This window comes from Salmo salar, chromosome 12, assembly GCF_965601325.2.
Source record: "Salmo salar chromosome 12, fSalSal1, whole genome shotgun sequence".
In the NCBI taxonomy this organism is placed as follows: Eukaryota; Metazoa; Chordata; class Actinopteri; order Salmoniformes; family Salmonidae; genus Salmo; species Salmo salar.
Window position 1 is genome coordinate 30,245,150 of NC_138302.1, and position 20,088 is coordinate 30,265,237.

Sequence of the window (20,088 nt, forward strand, 5' to 3'; positions counted from 1 at the left end):
ACGGCACAAACAGATCTGGGACCAAGCTAAGGTACTACTACACAACCTGAAAAAGTTCCTGAGTTCCAAAGCTTTGGACTTCCATGAAAAGGATATGACTTAATCAACCCTGACTGTTGCGTTGAATTGTTCTCTTTAATACATGAACGGCAGTTTGCCGCATAGCTCTCTCCTCCAGCTGGACTGTCTTTGTGATCCCATCCTGACCACCTCATCTTTGTCAAAAACCCCCTCTGGAAAAAAAGACAGGAGTAACCGACCAAATGCCTCACCAGCCATTTGTGAGACAGTGCAAGACAAGCAAATGGAACCTCAAACAAGAAGCCATTGGGAAGTGAAAATAGTGAAACCATTTGCAAAATCAGGGACATGGCACATGCAAGGCCAGCAAATGGAATGTCAAAGAAGATAAAGCTGTGCGAAGAAGTGAAAAGAGTGAATCAATCTCACAGGGAAAACTTATGTAGACGTTTGAATGATGAAGCTACCTTCTCCAGAAACCCTTTGAGTTCCCACATGCTAATTTGCTAGCGGTCGCAAACAGAAGATCATTCATCACCATGCGGTCGCTTGCCCTTGCCGGAATCCCCTTCACCGCCTCATTGTTACTTTGTCCCCTTCCACTCTGCCGTAGTGACACTGTGCCCCAGACAGAGACGGATGCAACTACCATCAGGTGGGACAAGGCGATGGCATATGATTGATCGTGTCCAGGTCAGGATTTGTCAAACAGGAGGCCCGTCTAGCATTTTCCCGCCTTTGCTATTTTTTTGTCACTCGATCACAGAGCAGTGTCATTATGAATGGGGTGGGCAGTGAATTCATACTCCTGCAGCAGCGCTAGTCTGCACAGCAGACATTCCCAGATAATGTAGACATTATCCTGGATAATGACGTAATTTCAACCAGCTTCTCCCGCAGGATTGGTTGTTCCCAGATCTTGCTCAATTACAACTTGATCACATTCGTCAGATGATCTCTATGAGAAAGAAGCAGGAGAGAAGCGTAACTGCTGTGAGATATTTAGAATACGTCATTTCAAATGTCCTTTTCCCCAAAGGCTATTAAAATGACTGCATATGGAAAGACCTGTGCAGCCCACCACCTTCTCGCCCAGAGTTCTGTCCACAAACCTCTGGCAAGTTCCCAGGCCTTTCAGAAAATATTTTCCATCTGAGTCAGAAGTTTAGAGTGTCACAGTCACCAAATGGGCATGAACCCGGTTATACAAGCTGAGGCAGACCCTATGTACTGATCCAGGACCAGCTTACCCTCCCCAAATCCTAACCTTAATCATAAGGAAAGAAAATGTTAAACTGACCTTAGATCAGTGTCCCTACTCTGACCTATAAACACCCGACTCAGAGGAAGTGACTAAATATGTACATGCTCTGAGACTGTTACAGAAAGGAGGGCTTCCACAGAACACCTTCAGTGACGAGAGAGATTTGTGGAAAATAACAGTAGTGTGACTCAAGTCAAATTAGGCTATTCTTCAAGGAGAGAGGGTACAACACAGCAGCCAGCAGTAGCACTTGACACGTTCAGCGTTCCAAAGCACCATAACACTGAACCTGAACCTTAGAACTGTCCATGAACCACCAACAGACTTGTTTTAAGGTGTTAGGATTGAAGGTATACAAGGTGTATTTTCTTATATCTAGTACATGAAGAATCCTCCCTATTTCCAACTCTGTGGGGCAGAGTCGTGTCAAACTCCAGCCACCAAGTCAGTTGGTCATTTCCACTCTCTGTAACTGCTACTCAAAGCTCAGTGACACCAGACAAGAGTTGGGGCGTGTCTTCATGTATGACGACACCCATTTTCGTGACACGAACACTACCCCCACTTCTTCATCCCCAAGCCCTACTAAGTTGTTACCTTACCACCCTGCCCTTGGCTCGCAGCTGGAGCAAAGAGGACGGGCGATAAATCAATCGTCGACTTCGCCCTGGCAACCCGGCTCTGCCTCAACACCGAGCGCCGCCATTAGCGCACGTTTATTTGTTCGCGGGACTGTTTCTCTGAAGAGGGTGACCAAGAGCTCTGTTCTCCACAGCCAGGGTTGACCACCCCGCTGGTGAGGTCACTCCAGTTCTAACAAACAGTCCAGAATGTTCCCGGGTTCCATTATTTATTTGGACCTCATTAGAGTTCCCCGGCCGCGACTCTGATGATGCAGCAGTGAATCAATGATGTAATTATTAGTGGGAAATAACAGACTAATGGCTATGTCATAGAAACATATATCCTTTTTTTCCCAGCATAAAGAGTCCTTTACAAAGAGAGAGGGTGGTAGTTGTTGCTTACTATTGAGGCCTAGAGATGACACACAGATCTGTGACCAGGTTATCTTGCCAGGTCCTATATACAGTATAGTCATTGTCATGCCAAACAACCATAAGAGTTGGCTATACAGCACAAACAGATCTGGGACCAGGCTAGCCCATAGGCCCGTCCTCAACACTGACAATAGACTCCTATTATGACCTGATATGGCTCAAGTCATAAAAATAAAAAATAAATAAGTCATCACTTACTCATACAGAAATGGATACACGTCGAACAACCTTAGCAAGTGTCCGACATAACAATCCTGGATGTTTAGGTCATATGTATTATTATCTGTTCAAAAAGATCTTCCTTCTGGATCTTTCCGTCATCTTCCACCAGCAGATCTTAATCTAAATGAAGTTTTGTTTCTCTCTCTGTGTTCCGAATGAGCTCACTTCTGTACAAAAATATAGTAGTCTAACAGAAAGACATGGACACCGATTGTGAAGTCCACTCAGAGTGTTATTAGCAACACAGAAAAAAAGCCAGGCAGGAGTACACACAGAGGTCACGGCTGGGATATTTGATGTGCAAGCGGCGAGCAGCACATTTGGCAGAGTCGTCGCAGGACCACAGTCTATTTATTAAAGTGGAGAAGAGGTAGAGGAAAGGAAAGAAAATAGAACAAACAGCAATGACTGATTCCTCTGAAAGGTTTGTGAGTGGGGAATTTGAAGGGGCTCGGCTTAGCGGGAAACTTTGCATCAAACAGCGTGTGGAAAATAAATGAACTCATCCATCCATTTGATCAGCCCACGTCGACTACGTTGGATTTTCTAATGAGGCTTGTAATAGGGAAGATAGACAAACCCTGGAATGAAAGGGGTGTGTGTGTGTGTGTGTGTGTGTGTGTGTGTGTGTGTGTGTGTGTGTGTGTGTGTGTGTGTGTGTGTGTGTGTGTGTGTGTGTGTGTGTGCACGTACGGTTAACCACACACCCTCCTTTCCCTGGTTATTCCAACCAAAGTGAGGGTCTATTGTGGAAAACTAGTCTCTAAAGCTGGAACCCTCCTCAGCCCCGCGAAAAGACCCACTTTTACAAGACTGCCCGTCACTCATAATCACAGACCGCTGTGACACGGGCTGATGTCATTGTTCCAGACCCGAATCAGAGAAATATCAACACCAATAAAGTCAAACAAAGTTGATTCTAGCAGCAAAAACCTTCATTTCGTTGATATAGAACATTTAGTGAGACGCACAGGGACATTTTCTGCCACATTGAATTTGGAAATAAAAATATGGTTGATTTCTGCCACATTATATCGGAAATATGAATACGCCTGGTGATGATACACATCATAAATAATCTTCACACCCAAAAACTTAGATTGACTTTTTCTTTTTATAGGTATTGAAGAAACAGGGGGAAAAAAGAGGGAAAAATCTACTGTCCAAATGGGAAAACGGCTTTCTTGTCTTCACAGTTCACAACTGCAAAGCCTGGGGATTAAAATTGCTACTACCTTGCTCAACTCTTCCTCACCATTCAATGTAGATTCATTGTGTTTTTTAAGACAGGGCTGGAAGAGAAACCAAGGGCCTTGGGTTCATTTCTTAAACTCATAACAGGTCACCTTCACAGATGACCCTGGCGTCAAGCTCTCTCCCAAAAAGGAGCCGACTGCAACCTCCACTGCACTCAGGTCAGAGGCTAGCTCCGAGCACAGAGCTTAATCTATTTACAGGGAAACACTGCAACAGGACTGAGATCAGAAGAAAAACAGAACCCCTAAAAAGACAGAGAAAGGGAACACTCAAACTGTCAGAGTCTAGGCTTTTTAAATGAAATCAATTTTCCCTGCCTCTCCAAAAGCATTATGCTAGCCTGTTACTTTTTACGTTGTCGATTTTGTCATTTAATACAAGTAAGAAATGCAGCACCTACAAAGCTGTACGAAGCAATAATACGGGTCAACTCGGCAAGAAAAACATTCCAAACGCCTATTCTCACGAAGTATGCAGAAAACATTAACCGAACCTCTGTGCCTCATATAAGCGCATATAAAGGATTAACTGTTCTGTTAGGTAAATGAGGTTGTGTGTGTGTGTGTGTGTGTGTGTGTGCCCTGAGTGTGTGCGTGCTTCCATCATGCATTTGGGTATATAGCCCTATAGCTTAAAGACCTTTTTAAAAGGTCTTTAAACACATTCTTAATTAAATGTACCATCAAATACAGTATGCACATCAGAACCTGGGTGGTATGGTGTCTTCAGGGTGGCACGGATTGGTTTGGTGTGGATCCAAGTCACCCACCAGTTTCTCCAGCCTGCAGCCACGGCTTCCTCTCCCCCAGCACCCTGCAAGGCCTGTGGGGCCCTATGCGGACCGTCCCGCCCCTAAATCAAGCATGGGAACTCCCAGGCCAACAGCAATCAGTATGCCTGGCTGTTTGAAGTCCTTCCCTGGCCTCCCCTGCTCACCACGCTGTGTGATATATCCTCCTTTTTTCACCTGTCCCACACCTCTTCTGGGACCATGACATCTCAGCCATAACTCACAGAGAGGAGAGAGAGAAGAAGGAGTGGAGAAAGAGGTGGAGAGAGGAGGGAGAGGGTAGGGCAACAGAGACAGGGAAGATGGGAGGAGGCAGAGGAGAGAGGAGGTAGAGGTAGACGAGGCAGAGAGGCGGCAGAGGGAAAAGTAGAGCGAGAGAGAGAGAAAGAAAGAAAAGAGGGTAAAAGAGAGGTTAATGCCTCGATTACACCCATAGCGTCACTGCGCAAAATGGTACGATGCATCATCGGGATATGTGTGCAACAAAAGTTCAACATTCACCTTCTGCTACCATTTCTGCCAAGCCGTCTACGCACACAGATTGACGCATACGTTCGATAAATCCAACTTTTAAAGCCACACAGAACGCACTGCAACTGCCTCCGCAACGCAATGCTGCAAGGCAAGCCAAGCCAAGCGCTCCGTTGGAAATGAATGTACTTCTAGTGTACCAAAATGCAACGACACCGCGAGGCATAAGGAGAGAAAATACAGAGAAGGGAGAAGAGAAGGGCAGAGGTAAAGAGGGGAGGAAGAGAGAAAGCGAGGGAAGCCTGTAGGCTCCAGAGCCCTGAGGGCCTGTGTGAGAGACCGGGTGAGTAATAGTCAGTTGGTCTCGTGAACTCTGAGCCCCACTGTAAATTCAGATGGGAAGCCGGTGGAGACTGCAAGATGTTGGACTGATCCACTATTGGACCCCCCCGTTTATCACCTCTATGTAATACCCCCGGGGACAGGCATACAGGTGGGCCGGTCCGTGAGACCAGGCTGGCCTCCTAACACTCTTATTTGCCGGGTTTGGTTTCAATTTCAACCAGGCGGACCTGGTTAGAGGTTCGAACATACACAGGGGACTAGGCTGCGTTTGGAGATGCATTCGGTCGTGATCGAAAATATGGAAAGCGTGAAAGAGAGAGCCGTTTATCAAAATCTTTGGACAAAGTGCACTTTAGGGGAATGTGGACTGCCTAGCTAAAATATCAAAGCCACTTTGTATCAGGGCTGAAGTGTTCAATCGCCTGCTCCGCTCGCTTGCTGCTGGGGCATCGGGTCCGGATTCTCAGTTAAACTTACAGGCGTCGCGTCGGACGTTTTGCTGCTCCGAGGTCTTTTGTTATTGGAAACACTGACGCCATGCACTTTAAAAGAAACGCGAAAAGAGAATAACACGTCGGTTCGGACTCTGAGGATTAAAGGGGAACCAATGATCCTTCTCTAGCTCAATAAGGTAAGAGGAGAGCAGGCTGAAACAATCAAGCCGTAGCTACCCTCTCTCCGACTCGGGGAGGATCGCAGGCCAAACGTCTACTTGTTTGTTCCCAGCAGCAGAAGGGAAACTCATTTTTGTTTCCATCTCAAAGGTCATTCGATTACGCATCCCTGCGGGATCTGTTTCAGTACAGCCTCAGAAAAGGACCATACAAAGTAATCTGACCTAACTTGGAACTGGCCGTCTAAAATAAACACACTATAAATAAATTGAAATATGCATTGAATATGATTAGGTGTCCATCAAAACGGCTGAAGAATATAAACAAAGTGGTGTGATTTTGGGGCTATGGCGTCATCCGCTCCTCTCCGTTAGGACTAACAAGATAACTAAGAAGCTGTTTAACATTATTGGGATATAGCCTACATTTACAATGTCCCAGAGGAAGGGGTCTGGGCTCTTTAGGGAGAGAACATCAATCATGTCATCACATTGTGCTCATGGCGGGAGAAAGAAAAGCACCATTTAGTCCAACGGCCCACTAATTGTCGGGCCCACGGGGTTGTGGCGTTGTGGTGCGCCCGGGACATGCCAAGAACAGCAAGCAGGAACTAATGAACTCCGTGTAACGTTCCTCTATCAGACCACTAAGCCCATTCACTCTATACGCTCTACAGTCAATATACAGTGACACCAAGCCTGTTAGAAGTCCTTCTCGATCTTCCTCTGCCTCCTATGGGCTTTGAGTGTCCTCCACATGTCAAGAGGGCTCTAACATATTCTGTTCTCAGAAAACATAGCTTTGAAAGGAAACAAAGGCCAAAAGTGACAAGTGATCGTTATTTTTTTTTTAAAGGCCCGGTGCAGTTAAAAAACTAAATTACCTGTGTTTCATATATATTTCCACACTAGGTTGGAATAACACTGTGAAAATTATGATAATGTCCTTTTAGTGTAAGACCTGTTTGAAAAGGCAGCCTGAAATGTCTTCCTGTTTGGACTGCCTGGTGACATCACCAGGTTGTAAATTAGTTAATAGACAGATTCCCAAACCTCTCTGCCAATAACAGCAAGTTTTCAGTTTTCCCCTCCCCACTCAGACCACTCCCAGACAGTCTTAGCAAAATTGTTGCTTAAGAAATTGTTCTTTGCTACAAAAGGTATTTTTGTTTATTTTAGATTTTTTTTATTGAAAAGGTACTTAAATGTTACCCAGAAATGATTGGATATTGAGACAAAAACGGCTGCATTGGACCTTTAAAACGAATAATCAGGCAAAACTGGAGTCTCTTGTGGATACAACTAAGAAATGTAGAGTTAAGATGTAGAGTGTACAGTTGAGGAAACAATGAGATCTAATGGTCCTGCGAGGCGGATGATGACTATCTGGCATCCTACAACCTTTTCTCAAGTGCCGTCTGCCTCCTATGACAGAGCTATTTACAGCAACACAGCCATTACCTCAAAGCGGATCTGATTCCAGGACAGCACTTGTCTCTCTCCGCAAACGCATTAAAACAGTGCATCAGGAGCTCACATTCCTCCTAACCAGACTATATAGCCTGACACAGTCACAGATCCACCACCAGCAGAGCTCTTCTCGAAGGACGGCTGGACGTTTTCTGAGAGCTCACCGTGAGGTCACTTTAACAATAAAGATGCATCGTCTACGTCCCAATTGGCACCCTATTCCCTATATAGTGCACAATTTTTGACCAGGATCTGGTCAAAAGTAGTGCACTATGTAAGGAATAGGGTACCATTTGGGATGAACACTTTATTTAATTCTGTGACTCTGACCAAGGTGGCATGGAACACCTGTAAAGGGTACTGACCCCTGTTCCATGACTGATTGATTTCACACAGTGGTTTGGAGTAGGGTGTGGCTGGTCTGGTGTGTGGCTGGTAGAACTATGCATGAACTATATACACCCTCCCCTTGTTAGGGAGACACACACAATATAATAAAGAGCTTGTGTCTTACTGTAGGGGTGAAAGGTAGGGTGGACTTATCTGATTGACGCAGAGTAGGTCGCAGAAGCAATAGCAGATGTAAGACAGACAGACAGACAGACAGACAGACAGACAGACAGACACCTCCTTACCATTCTGCTCGTCCAGCTCGTTGCCTATATCCTGACCCATCACCTTCTGTCGGCTGATGACGGCAGCTAACGCGTCCAACCCAGCGTCCTGAACTGTTCAGAGAGAGGGAGAGAGACAAAGGGGTTAACTCAGCCCTGTTCAGCATGATAGAGAGACAGACAGAAATAGAGAGAGGCTCCATAAGAGAGAGACCTATACATTATAGCAGGGTTCCCCAACTGGCGGTCCATGGGCCAAATTTGGCCCAAGGGGGATTTTATTTGTCCCTCCAACTTTTCTGAGCAAAAAAATAGTAAATCCTGCAAAGGTAAGCATTGATACTATGATGACAACCTGCTAAACTACACATTTGTTTCCTCAAAAGTATATATCTACAGTGCCTTCAGAAAGTATTCAAACCCCTTGACTTATTCCACATTTTGTTGTGTTACAGCCTGAATTTAAAATGGATTACATTTAGATTTGTAGGGCACTGGCCTACACACAATACCCATTTTTAAAATACATGTTATGTTAACAAATTAATTAAAAATGATAACTAAAATGTCTTGAGTCAAGAATTCAACATATTTGTTATGGCAAGCCTAAATAACTTCAGGAGTAAAAATGTGCTTAACAAGTCACATAGTAAGTTTCTTGGACTCACTCTGTGTGCAAAATAGTTTTTAACATGATATTTGAATGATTACCTCATCTCTGTACCCCACACATACAATTATCTGTAAGGTCCCTCAGTCAAGCAGTGAATTTCAAACACAGATTCAACCACAAAGATCAGGGAGGTTTTCCAATGCCTTGCAAAGGGCACCTATACATTTTTTTAAAGTAAATAAAAAAACAGACATTGAATATTCCTTTGAGCATGGTGAAGTTATTAATTACACTTTGGATGGTGTATCAATACACCCAGTCCTAACTCAGTTGCCGGAGAGGAAGGAAACCGCTCCAGGATTTCACCATGAGGCCAACGGTGACTTTAAAACAGTTCCAGAGTTTAATGGCTGTGATAGAAAACTGAGGATGGATCAACAACATTGTAGTTACTTCATAATACTGTGAAAAGAAAGAAGCCTGTACAGAATATAAATATTCCAAAACATGCATCCTGTTTGCAACAAGGCACTAAAGTAAAACTGCAAAACAAATTCAAAGAAATTAACTTTATGTCCTGAATACAAATAATTATGTTTGGGGGAAATCAAACAATGCATCAATGAGTACAACTATTCATATTTTCAAGCATAGTGGTTGCTGTATCATGTAATGGGTATACTTGTCATCAGCATGGTCTACAGATTGTTTTAGGATAAAAAGAAACAGAATAGAGCTAAGCACAGGCAAAATCCTAGAGGAAAACCTGGTTCAGACACAGGGAGAGAAATTCATGTTTCAGCAGGACAATAGCCTAAAACACAAGGCCAAATATACACTGGAGTTACTTACCAAGACGGCATTGAATGTTCCTGAGTGGCCAAATTACAGTTTTGACTTAAATCTACTTGAACCAACTTCACAGAGCTTGAACAATTTTAAAAAGAATAATGTGCCATTATTTTACAATCCAGGTGTGAAAGGCTTACCCAGAAATACTCACAGCTGTAATTGCTGCCAAAGGTGATTGTAACATGTATTGATGAATACTTATGTAATCAAGATACATTCATGTTTTATTTTTCATATTTCTTTTGCAAATGTTAGAATCTTTTTCCACTTTGACAGAGTATTTTGTGTAGATCATTGACAAAAAAATGACACTTAAAACCATTTTAATCCCGCCATGTAACACGTCAAAATGTGGAAAAAGTCAAGGGGTGTGAATACTTTCTAAAGGCACTGTATATATTTGTATTTATAAGACTGTAAAAACACCACCAAATCAGCTCTAAGGGATTTTCATTTTGGAAATCTGTTCCAAAGTATTCACACACATTATAGAGAGAGATATGTGACCATATACAAATGTAAGCAATGTTTGAAAATATTATGTTTTAGTGAAATATATCTGTTTTGTCTTCTTGCTGTCATTTTGCAGTCTACAAATGATTTGCAATTGCGTTCCGTCCCCCTAAGAAGAAAGAAAATGGCCCATAGGTGAATCTAGTTCATGATTCCTGCATTATACAGTTCATCAATAAACAACCCACAATTAGGAAAACCCCATTCAACTCACATACAAATAATCTAGAGCACATCACGCATCCACACAAAAATGTAGCAGCGGTGAGGTGGTAAAACTAGAAAGACATGCCCAAATTCTTATTTAATGACCCATTGTTAGAGAGGGAGCAATTTTGTGCACTGTGATTTCACAGGGCAACCATTTGGTGAATTGGGGTTCAGCATTGGGGAGCAACACCAGGGGGCAGCGTGCCACAGGTGACTCACTCAGCACTTAAAACGCACACACACACACACACACACCCACACGCACACACACACACACACACACACACACACACCACACACACACACACACACACACACCTCAGCCTGACTTCTGTTATTCTAACTGTTCTAACTGTACTGGGTGAAAAAGGAGAGAGGGGCAGCTGAACAGTGACTTTGTGAAAGAGACGGATACATAACTTGTGGGAAGCTATCATTCTCTATCACAATTTTACAGAGGAGTAGTGTTACACTGAGTTTGTCCAGGTTATTGTATGTGCTTCATGGGGTTCAGGGAATTGGTGAGGAGAGGAGAAGGCCCCTTGTCTCTGTATTTGACACAGACACCACCACAGGAATCTGTGAGACCACAGATTTGGTTGCTCACTATAGGCCCTAAACTTACATCCGGAACTCCCAATGGGGGCTCAAAACCTTGATGCGGTTTCACTGTATCCCCACAATACTGACAAACTGAAAATAGCCAGATCGCAGCCAGAACCGTAATGGAGACATAACAGAGGAGACTCATGTGGAGTCAGGTGAACTGTACTAGGATCAGCCTGGATGTTGCAGTTACAGTGCATGTGGGAACGATTTAGGAACTGGGAGAGGCTGGAAATCGAATCTGTTGAATGTGAGTTACTGTGTTCACCTCATCCTGTGATATTGTGGATATAGTTATCAAGGTGTAGCCTCGAGGAGGACCGCCACCTCTGTGTTTCCTACTAGAGGCACTGATCACAGGTCAGTTTTGCATGGGTAAAGTTAGGCCTCTGAAGGTACAAGCTGATCCTAGATCTGATCAGGGGTGTATTCAGAGTCAGTGACGTGAAACGTTCTGACCGTTGCAGATAGATATACAATGAATAGAGCTGACAACACCCCCCCTAGTCTAACTGACAGTTCCACACCATACACTTATATCTGAACTTTGTGTAACCTTACCTTCGACGATGCGCTGCTGCTGCTGTTTGATCGCGGAGAAGCCCAGGCCCCTGGTCTCCTCTGGCTCGTTGACCAGCCAGGGGTTGGCCGCGGCCCCTCCTTCTCCCCCCGCCCCCGCCATCAGGGTCGACCTGGGAAATGTCACATAACAACATGATCAGCATGCCAAGGGTGTAGCGAACGCACTCCCTGTACCTGTCAATCACCTGACCGGGACACACGTCCGAACTACCGACACGCATCGTCAACCCTCGGCTTCGCAAACAAACACGGCACAATGGAGAAGTGTGCAACCTCTGTAGCAAGCAGTGTTACTCAGTGTTACTCAGTGTTACTCATCTGATGTTGACTTGTGTAACAACATGTCCTTCCCTTCAGAACCCTTCAGATGAGACAAGGCTTATTTATTTTCTTGTTTGATTTTTTATGTTCTGAACAAGGAAGCAGATATGTTTTGTTGCTTTAAAAAAAACTAGGACTGGCTTGTTCGACATGTAAACACGGCATGCTAATCATACACAGCCACAGGCCCTCAAGTTTCCAGTTGTGTTTCACTCTGACTGACACACACACGCACGCACGCACGCGCACGCACGCACACGCACACGCGCACACGCACGCACACACACACACACACACACACACACGCACACCAGAGTGCTCTTGTTGTGTTGTGTAGCGCTTAACACTGTTGTGTGGTTTTGAGCTATTTTTCTGTTAATGGGAAAAAGCTGTCTGAGGCTGCCTCAGACCCCGAGGTTGTATTGCGGTGAAGTGTCAAGGTCTCTGTTAGTACAGATAGATCAATCCCGTCCGTCAAGACAGTGTCACCTACTGGTCAGACCCAGCAAATCACCTCAGACAGCGCTAACTGGACTGACTGGAGGACTGGCATTGGCTGTCAGGGGACCTTGGGGGACAGCCATTGGCTGTCAGGGAAATTAGGATTGTAGCCATTGGCTGTCAGAAGTAGACACTTAAAATCTCCTCCACTTCCCTTAACAAAGCCCATTTACTACAATATCATACAGCTCATCAAATCCTTGTGGTACACTATGTTGAAAAGAATGAAAAATATGTCATTGTAGATGTGATTCCAGGATCATAACAAACCACAATGTCACCAGGTAAAGTAATGGTGTGATCAGAAACCTCAAATAGGTATACTTGTTGACGTTATTAAGTTCCTCTCCTTACGCTGGTATTGGACAGGACAGGTTGTACTAAATTTGAACTCAAAGTTGGTTGTGATGTGTGTCAAGCATGGCGCCACCTCCTTCCTTCCTCTTTCCGAGGGCGAGTGTGTAGTTTGAAGCACCCCATCTCCCTCTCTTTACTCCTTGGCCCAACTTAGCAGCGGCGGCCGGGGCGAGACAAGGAGGTCGGCAGCCAGCGCTAAGCTAATCTTTCTGACAGGTTTGGTAACTATCCTACCGCGTGGCGGATCTCCACTTCCTCCCGCCGTGTGAAGATTAAAGCTTATCCAATTAACCGCCCACTGGGGCCCGCCAACATACTCAGACATCTCTGGGCAGCCCGCATCACACTACACCGCCGCCGAGGACCCGACAGACAGACAGGCCTCTGAGGCTGTAACTTGGACAAGGCCGATTGAACTCATTTCGACTTGTTGCAGGAGTGATCAAATATAAAGTCTCTATGTAGTGTTGTGGTGTCTCTCTTGTCGAGATGTGTGTTTTGTCATATATATATATATTTTGTTTTTTTTAAACATTTTTTGAATATTATTTTTTTTTTGAAATCCCAGGCCCGTCCTCTTCAGGAGGCCTTTTGGTAGGCCGTCATTGTAAATAAGAGTTTGTTCTTAACTGACTTGCCTAGTTAAATAAAGGTTAAAACAACTTAAAATAAGGAGAGATTGATAATGGGAAAAGGGGTGGTAAGGGGCTTGGGGGTATTCCAAAGAGGGTCAGGGGTGCAGTGAGCCTTCAAAATTGAGGCGCCACATCTCTTCTTTGCTTGATTAGAGGCTAATCTCTCTCTAATGTATTGTTTCACAAATAAAATAAGCCCCCTGATCCCGGACCAAGCCCTCTCCTCGAAAAAAATGGAACAGCTTAGGTTATCCAAGCGAGGCTAATACCCACCCACACACTGAGTGCCAGGTCTACCTACTCACTACCCACCCTTCCCCACCCCCTCTCAAATCATCCACCCACCCCACATCAGTATCAAAGTACAGAATACACTGTACATCAAAATATAGTACCAGTCAAAAGTTTGGACACACCTACTCATTCCAGAGTTTGTCTTTATTTGTACTATTTTCTACATTGTAGAATAATAGTGAAGACATCAAAACTATGAAATAATACATACGGAATCATGTAGTAACCAAAAAAGTGTTACAAATCAAAACATATTTTAATTTGAAATTCTTCAAAGTAGCCACCATTTGCCTTTATGACAGCTTTGCACACTCTTGGCATCCTCTCAACCAGCTTCACCTGGAATGCTTTTCCAAGAGTCTTGAAGGAGTTCCCACATATGCTGAGCACTTGTTGGTTCCTTTTCCTTCACTCTGCAGTCCAACTCATCCCAAACCATCTCAAATTGGGTTGAGGTCGGGTGATTGTGGAGGCCAGGTCATCTGATGCAGCACTCCATCACGCTCCTCCTTGGTCAAATAGCCCTTACACAGCCTGGAGGTGTGTTGGGTCGTTGTCCTGTTGAAAAACAAATGATTGTCCCACTAAGCGCAAACCAGATGGGATGGCGCATCACTGCAGAATGTTGTGGTAGACATGCTGGTTAAGTGTCACCAGCAAAGCATCCCCACACCACCACACCACCTCCTCCATGCTTCACGGTGGGAACCACACATACAGAGATCCTCCATTCACCTACTCTGCGTCTCACAAAGACAGGGCAGTTGGAACCAAAAATCTCAAATTTGGACTCATCAGACCAAAGGACAGATTTCCACCGGTCTAATGTCGATTGCTTGTATTTCTTGGCCCAAGCCAGTTTCTTCTTTTTACTGGTGTCCTTTAATATTGGTTTCTTGCAGCAATTCGACCATGAAGGCCTGACTCACGCAGTCTCCTGTGAACAGTTGATAAAGAGATGTGACTGTTACTTGAACTCTGTGAAGCATTTATTTGGGCTGCAATTTCTGAGGCTGGTAACTAATGAACTTGTCCTCTGCAGCAGAGATAACTGAGAGATAACGGTCTTTCTTTCCTGTGGCGGTCCTCATGAGAGACAGTTTCATCATAGCACTTGATGGTTTTTGCGACTGCACTTTGAAAACTTTAAAAGTTCTTGAAATTTTCTGGATTGACTGACCTTCATGTCTTAAAGTAAATGACGGACTTTCTTTTCTTTTTGCTTATTTGAGCTGTTCTTGCCATTTGGACTTGGTCTTTTACCAAATAGGGCTATCTTTTGTATACCACCCCTACCTTGTCATAACACAACTGATTGGCTCAAAAGCATTAAGGAAAGAAAAGCATTCCAGGTGAAGCTGGTTGAGAGAATGTCAAGAGTGTGCCAAGCTGTCATCAAGGCAAAGGGTGGCTACTTTGAAGAAGATAAAAAATCAAATATATTTTTATTTGTTTAACACTTTTTGGGTTACTACATGATTCCATATGTGTTACTTCATAGTTTTGATGTCTTCACTATTATTCTACAATGTAGAAAATAGTAAAAATAAAGAAAAACCCTGGAATGAGTAGGTGTGTCCAAACTTTTGACTGGACTGTATATTTTCCCGGGGAAACTTGAAACGGTAAGATCACAAGAGTAAGATCAACTGTGTAATTCATTAGTTGCCATTTGATTTAGTTATGGGCCACCAATGTTCGTAATTGGCTGTGGGATCTATAAAAAGATAAAAGCAAGTGTTCCCTTCCCTCCCTGCTTTCAGCCCCTAAGTGGATTAATCCAAGCAAGAAAGTCCGTAAAACATGAATAAACGGAGCAATCTCAGATCAGACTAATAAGAAAATAGTTAACGTTTCGAAAGTCTGCTAATTTTATCAATCGATGACTGATCCTGAGTTTTATCACACACGGCCATTCCACTATTCCTTGAAGGTAAATTGAAAACCTCAGTATTATCCCTGTAGCCTGTGTGTTATTAAAAGAACCCAATCCTGTCAAATGAATGGGGTTTGACCCTCATTTAATTTCACATACAAAACATACTCAAAACCTGACAGCGGAAGTCCATGCCGTTACCACTGAGTGAGCGTCATTCATTTCACCTCCTGGCTGTCCAAATATATGTCACCTGGGATGGAGCAGGTCAAGCCCGATGCTAAGTAACGACCGTTTTCCGAAGTGTTTTCCTAAGCTCCTGTACAGAGCTGTCACTACAATTAAGAATAATATGAGAATACAGGATATAGCCGGTGGCATCCAGTGCTTTGATTGGTCCACTGGCAGATGAGGATGACAGGATGAGGATATGAGCTCAGCGGAGAGTGATGAACTATAAACTCGAAAAGCTTGGGTTGCACATCCGATCCCTTTCATTTTTTCACTGAGCCTCAGTGTACCAGTTTCGGGCAGTGCCAAGCGTGTGATCACCAGCGCAAGACAAGCAAAGCCTCTTGATGAATGAGAAACTGAGCGATTTAGAAGTCAACTGCCCTGCGCCAGCCCCAATATGGCAGACTAGACTTCCAATGGCGTCGAATGGGCTCAGACAAAAGATCGTACGGAAGTCCAAAGACTTTCTTTGCACACAAAGTTAGCGACCGGTGACTTATCCTCAAAAGAAACCGTGGATCTGTTAGACCCTATAGACACATCTGGACTGAGACAAAGTCAAGACTCAGATTAATTGGCAGCACTAGCAGATAGAAAGAGATAGTTCTCCGCTGGCAGGATGGGCTTTGGTGCATCACCAATTGCCTATGACTGATGTTCAGATTCTGGTCCATTTACATTCACTTACAATGAGTGGCATATGCTAAAAGGAGACTTAATGAGGGGGGGGTGTGTGTGTGTGGTGTGTGTGTGTGTGTGTGTGTGTGGTGTGTGTGTGTGTGTGTGTGTGACTTATACATAATGAGCTGTAAGAGGGTGAAATACCTCGAGGGCTCTGGCTGTGTAACGTCACCCTTGAATGTGGCATTTAGCTGCTTGTCCCTGGTGACCAGGTCGTCAACAAGGTTCTGTCTCCGATCGGCTTCTGACTGCATTCTGGAGGGGCGGTTGTGTTAAGGTCGAGATTATGGTAAAAAAAATACACAATTTAGACCCCACAACATGATTAACAAGGAGTTGGACTATTAGTTTACTATCATTCATCTATAAAGTAACAGACAATGCAAATCACAGCTGTTCATTGCAGAGAGTGAAGGATTGATGCAATTTCTTACAAAGCACTGCCCTCTACAGGACCTGTACATACAGGACCTTCACATACAACTACGCTGCAGTGTCATGAATCTGAAACCAAACCGGTTTGGTGCACTGTGCTGCGTGTCATCAGTCACATGACCAGGAGGACCAGTGATCATGTTGTGAAAGGAAGGAAGGATACATGCGCCGGGAGGATGAGACTCGGAGCAAACTCTCTCTGAGCTGGTTGATGTTCTGTTTCAGCTTCTGCAGCGACGCTCGCAGTGTCATGTTGATCTGGACAGACAAATAAACACTTTTACAATCAATTCCTAAACAGAAATTGTAAAATACAGTAGCTACAGTGCCTTCAGAAAGAATTCACACACATTTACTTTTCAATATGTTGTTGTGTTACAGCCTGAATTTAAAATGGATTAAATTTAGGTTTTGTGTCACTGATCTACACACAATACCCCATAATGTCAAATTTGAATTTTGTTTGTAGAAAATGTTAGAGATGAATACAAAATAAAAAGCTGAAATGTCTTGAGTCAACAAGTATTCAACCCCTTTGTTATGGCAAGCCTAAATAAGTTCAGGAGTAAAAATGTGCTTAACAAATCACAGAATAAGTTGCATGTACTATTTCAGTGTTAAATAATAGTGGTTAACATGCTTTTTTTATAACTACCCCACACATACAATTATCTGGAAGGTCTCTCAATCGAGTAGTGAATTTGAAGCACAGATTCAACCACAACGACCAGGGAGGTTTTTCAATGCCTCGCAAAGAAGGGCACTGATTGGTAGATAGTAACATTTTAAAAAGCAGATGCTGAATGTCCCTTAGAGTGTGGTGAAGTGGTTAATTAGGCCTTGGATGGTGTATTAATACACCCAGTCACTACAAAGATAATGGTGTCCTTCCTAACTCAGTTGCCAGAGAGGAAGGAAACCATTCAGGGATTTTCACCATGAGGCCAATAGTGATTTTAAAACAGTTACGGAGTTTAATACGGTTGTGATATGAGAAAACTGAGGATGCATCAACATTGTAGTTACTCCACAATACTGACATAAATTACAGAGTGAAAAAAAGGAAGCCTTTACAGAATAAAAATATTCCCAAACAGGCATCCTGTTTGCAACAAGGCACTTAAGTAATAGAGCAAATAAATTCACGTTTTGTCCTGAATAGAAAGCATTAGGTTTGGGGAAAACCCAGCACAACACATCACAGAGTACCACTCTTCATATTTTCTAGAATGGTGGTGGCTGCATCATGTTATGGGTATGCTTGTCATCGGCAAGGACTAAAGGATAAAAAGAAACAGAATGCAGCTATAATCACAGGCAAAATCCTAGAAGAAAACCTGGTTCAGTTTGCTTTCCACCAGACATTGGGAGATTAATTCACCTTTCAGCAGGACAATAACCGAAAACACAAGTACAAATATACACTGGAGTTGCTTACCAAGACAACATTGAAAGTTCCTGGTTTGGGCTAGTTAGTTTTGAGATAAATCGGCTTGAAAATCTATGGCAAGACTTAAAAATGAATGTCTAGCAATCATCAACAATCAACTTGACAGAGCATGAAGAATTTAAAAAGAATAATGGGCAAATATTGTACAATCCAGGTGTGCAAAGCTCTTAGAGACTTAACCAAAAAGACTGCAAAAGGTGCTTCTACAAAGTATTGAATCACGGGTTTAAAAACGTATGTGAATTAGATATTTCTGTATTTTATAGAAACATGTTTTGACTGACATTATGAGGTATTGTGTGTACAGTAGATGGGTGAGGGAAAACAATATTCAACATATTTTGAATTCAGGCTGTAACACAACAAAATGTGGAATAAGTCAAGCGGTATGAATACTTTCTGAAGGCACTGCTATATACTTTTGAGGAAACAAATGTGTAGTTAAGCAGGTTGTCATCATAGTTACCTTTGCAGGATTCCCTCCTGTCCTCTGTTGTCTGTTTCTTTCATGAATATTCTCTGCAATTTCTTGAACAAGACGGCAAGTGGCATCATAATTCTGTAACCTACAAAAACCAAGTTGGTATACAATTATCGTGAGTAGTACTATAGTTAAAATAATTAGTGTATGAACCACTATAATAAAGCCAGTTCAAAACACGATGCTGCAAATCTTCAAGGTATAATAATAACAACAAACACAACAATTGTAGACACATGTATTTGTGCTGATTGAGTGTGACCAACTTTGTCTCGAGTTTAGATTAACTGTCATTCGTCACTGGAGACAATTTGTTCCTCATCATAGCTACTAGTATTAACGTTAGATAAATTAGCTAGCTAGCTAGCTAGCTCGTTAGCTACTTAAGTCACAACCCTGCGTACAGTATATTGTTATCAGCGAAATTGCATTGCAATTCATTTCGTGTGAACTATCAATGGGAATAATAATATAACATACAGACTTATCGAGTCAAGTCGTATTTAGTTATTTATTTTAGAAATAGCCGGTTAAAGGGACGCGAGTTACTGTTACCACCGTTAACAATCCAGCTAATAACACAAATATATAGGTTTGAAGACGTATTTCTATATTTCATTCAATGCTATCTTAAATATAATCATAATGGCCACCTTAAAAGCTGCTTACCAAGGATCTTGAGACATGTTAACGAGTTATAATTAATGAATTTGTCGCTATTTACTCCATAAATTGTGTGATAAGTAGGGAGCACTTCCTGTTTAGGTGTGATGTCAGGATGGTGTCCTGTGAGTAACAAATGTTCAGTCGTGAATCGTTTACTGTAACCTCGATGTTGCGTTGAGAAGAAGCTGATCAAATGAATCCAAATCAAATAAATTGTGATGTTCCTCTCTGACAGAGCTGCTGCTGTCCCCAAGTCCCACACCAGACCCACTGTAGCCTGCAAACCAAATGTTCATTCACAGTTTACAAATCTTCCATCTAGTCTGTCACTGTGTTGATGTGTATCTACCCTCTTAAAATAAATAAATAAGACAATATCCAAATAATTTATAATAAATATTATGACTTCATTTGTTTCTATTTATTTATAGAGCTGTGGCTGTGTGGCCTTGGTGACAGCCAGCAATGTAATTACTTTTGTTTTGGTGGAGTTAAGGTCATAAAAGGTCGACATAACCACTGCTCATGTTTTGTTGTTTTTGAAAAAAATGTCAACACTGCCTCATGTTGACAAATGTTTGTCTAGTGATATGGAAGTCCTTATTGTAACATTATGTGAGGATTATGACCACTACTAGTATAAACATACTGTAGGC

The 20,088-nt window shown here is 42.9% G+C and overlaps 1 protein-coding gene across 1 annotated transcript in view; it reads right to left on the reverse strand.

Annotated features, from left to right (window-relative positions):
- Window positions 1–19,569, reverse strand: part of LOC106564676 (syntaxin-8) — a 43,009-nt gene extending 23,440 nt beyond the window's left edge. Inside the window, exons 1-6 of the mRNA XM_014130891.3 lie at window positions 19,436–19,569; window positions 18,752–18,851; window positions 16,999–17,093; window positions 16,545–16,655; window positions 11,481–11,611; window positions 8,147–8,239 (exon numbers count right to left, since the gene is read on the reverse strand). Coding sequence (XP_013986366.1) covers window positions 8,147–8,239; window positions 11,481–11,611; window positions 16,545–16,655; window positions 16,999–17,093; window positions 18,752–18,851; window positions 19,436–19,452 — 547 coding nt within the window. The 5' untranslated portion in view covers window positions 19,453–19,569. The remainder of the gene's footprint in view (window positions 1–8,146; window positions 8,240–11,480; window positions 11,612–16,544; window positions 16,656–16,998; window positions 17,094–18,751; window positions 18,852–19,435) is intronic.
- Between the last annotated feature and the right edge of the window lie 519 nt (window positions 19,570–20,088).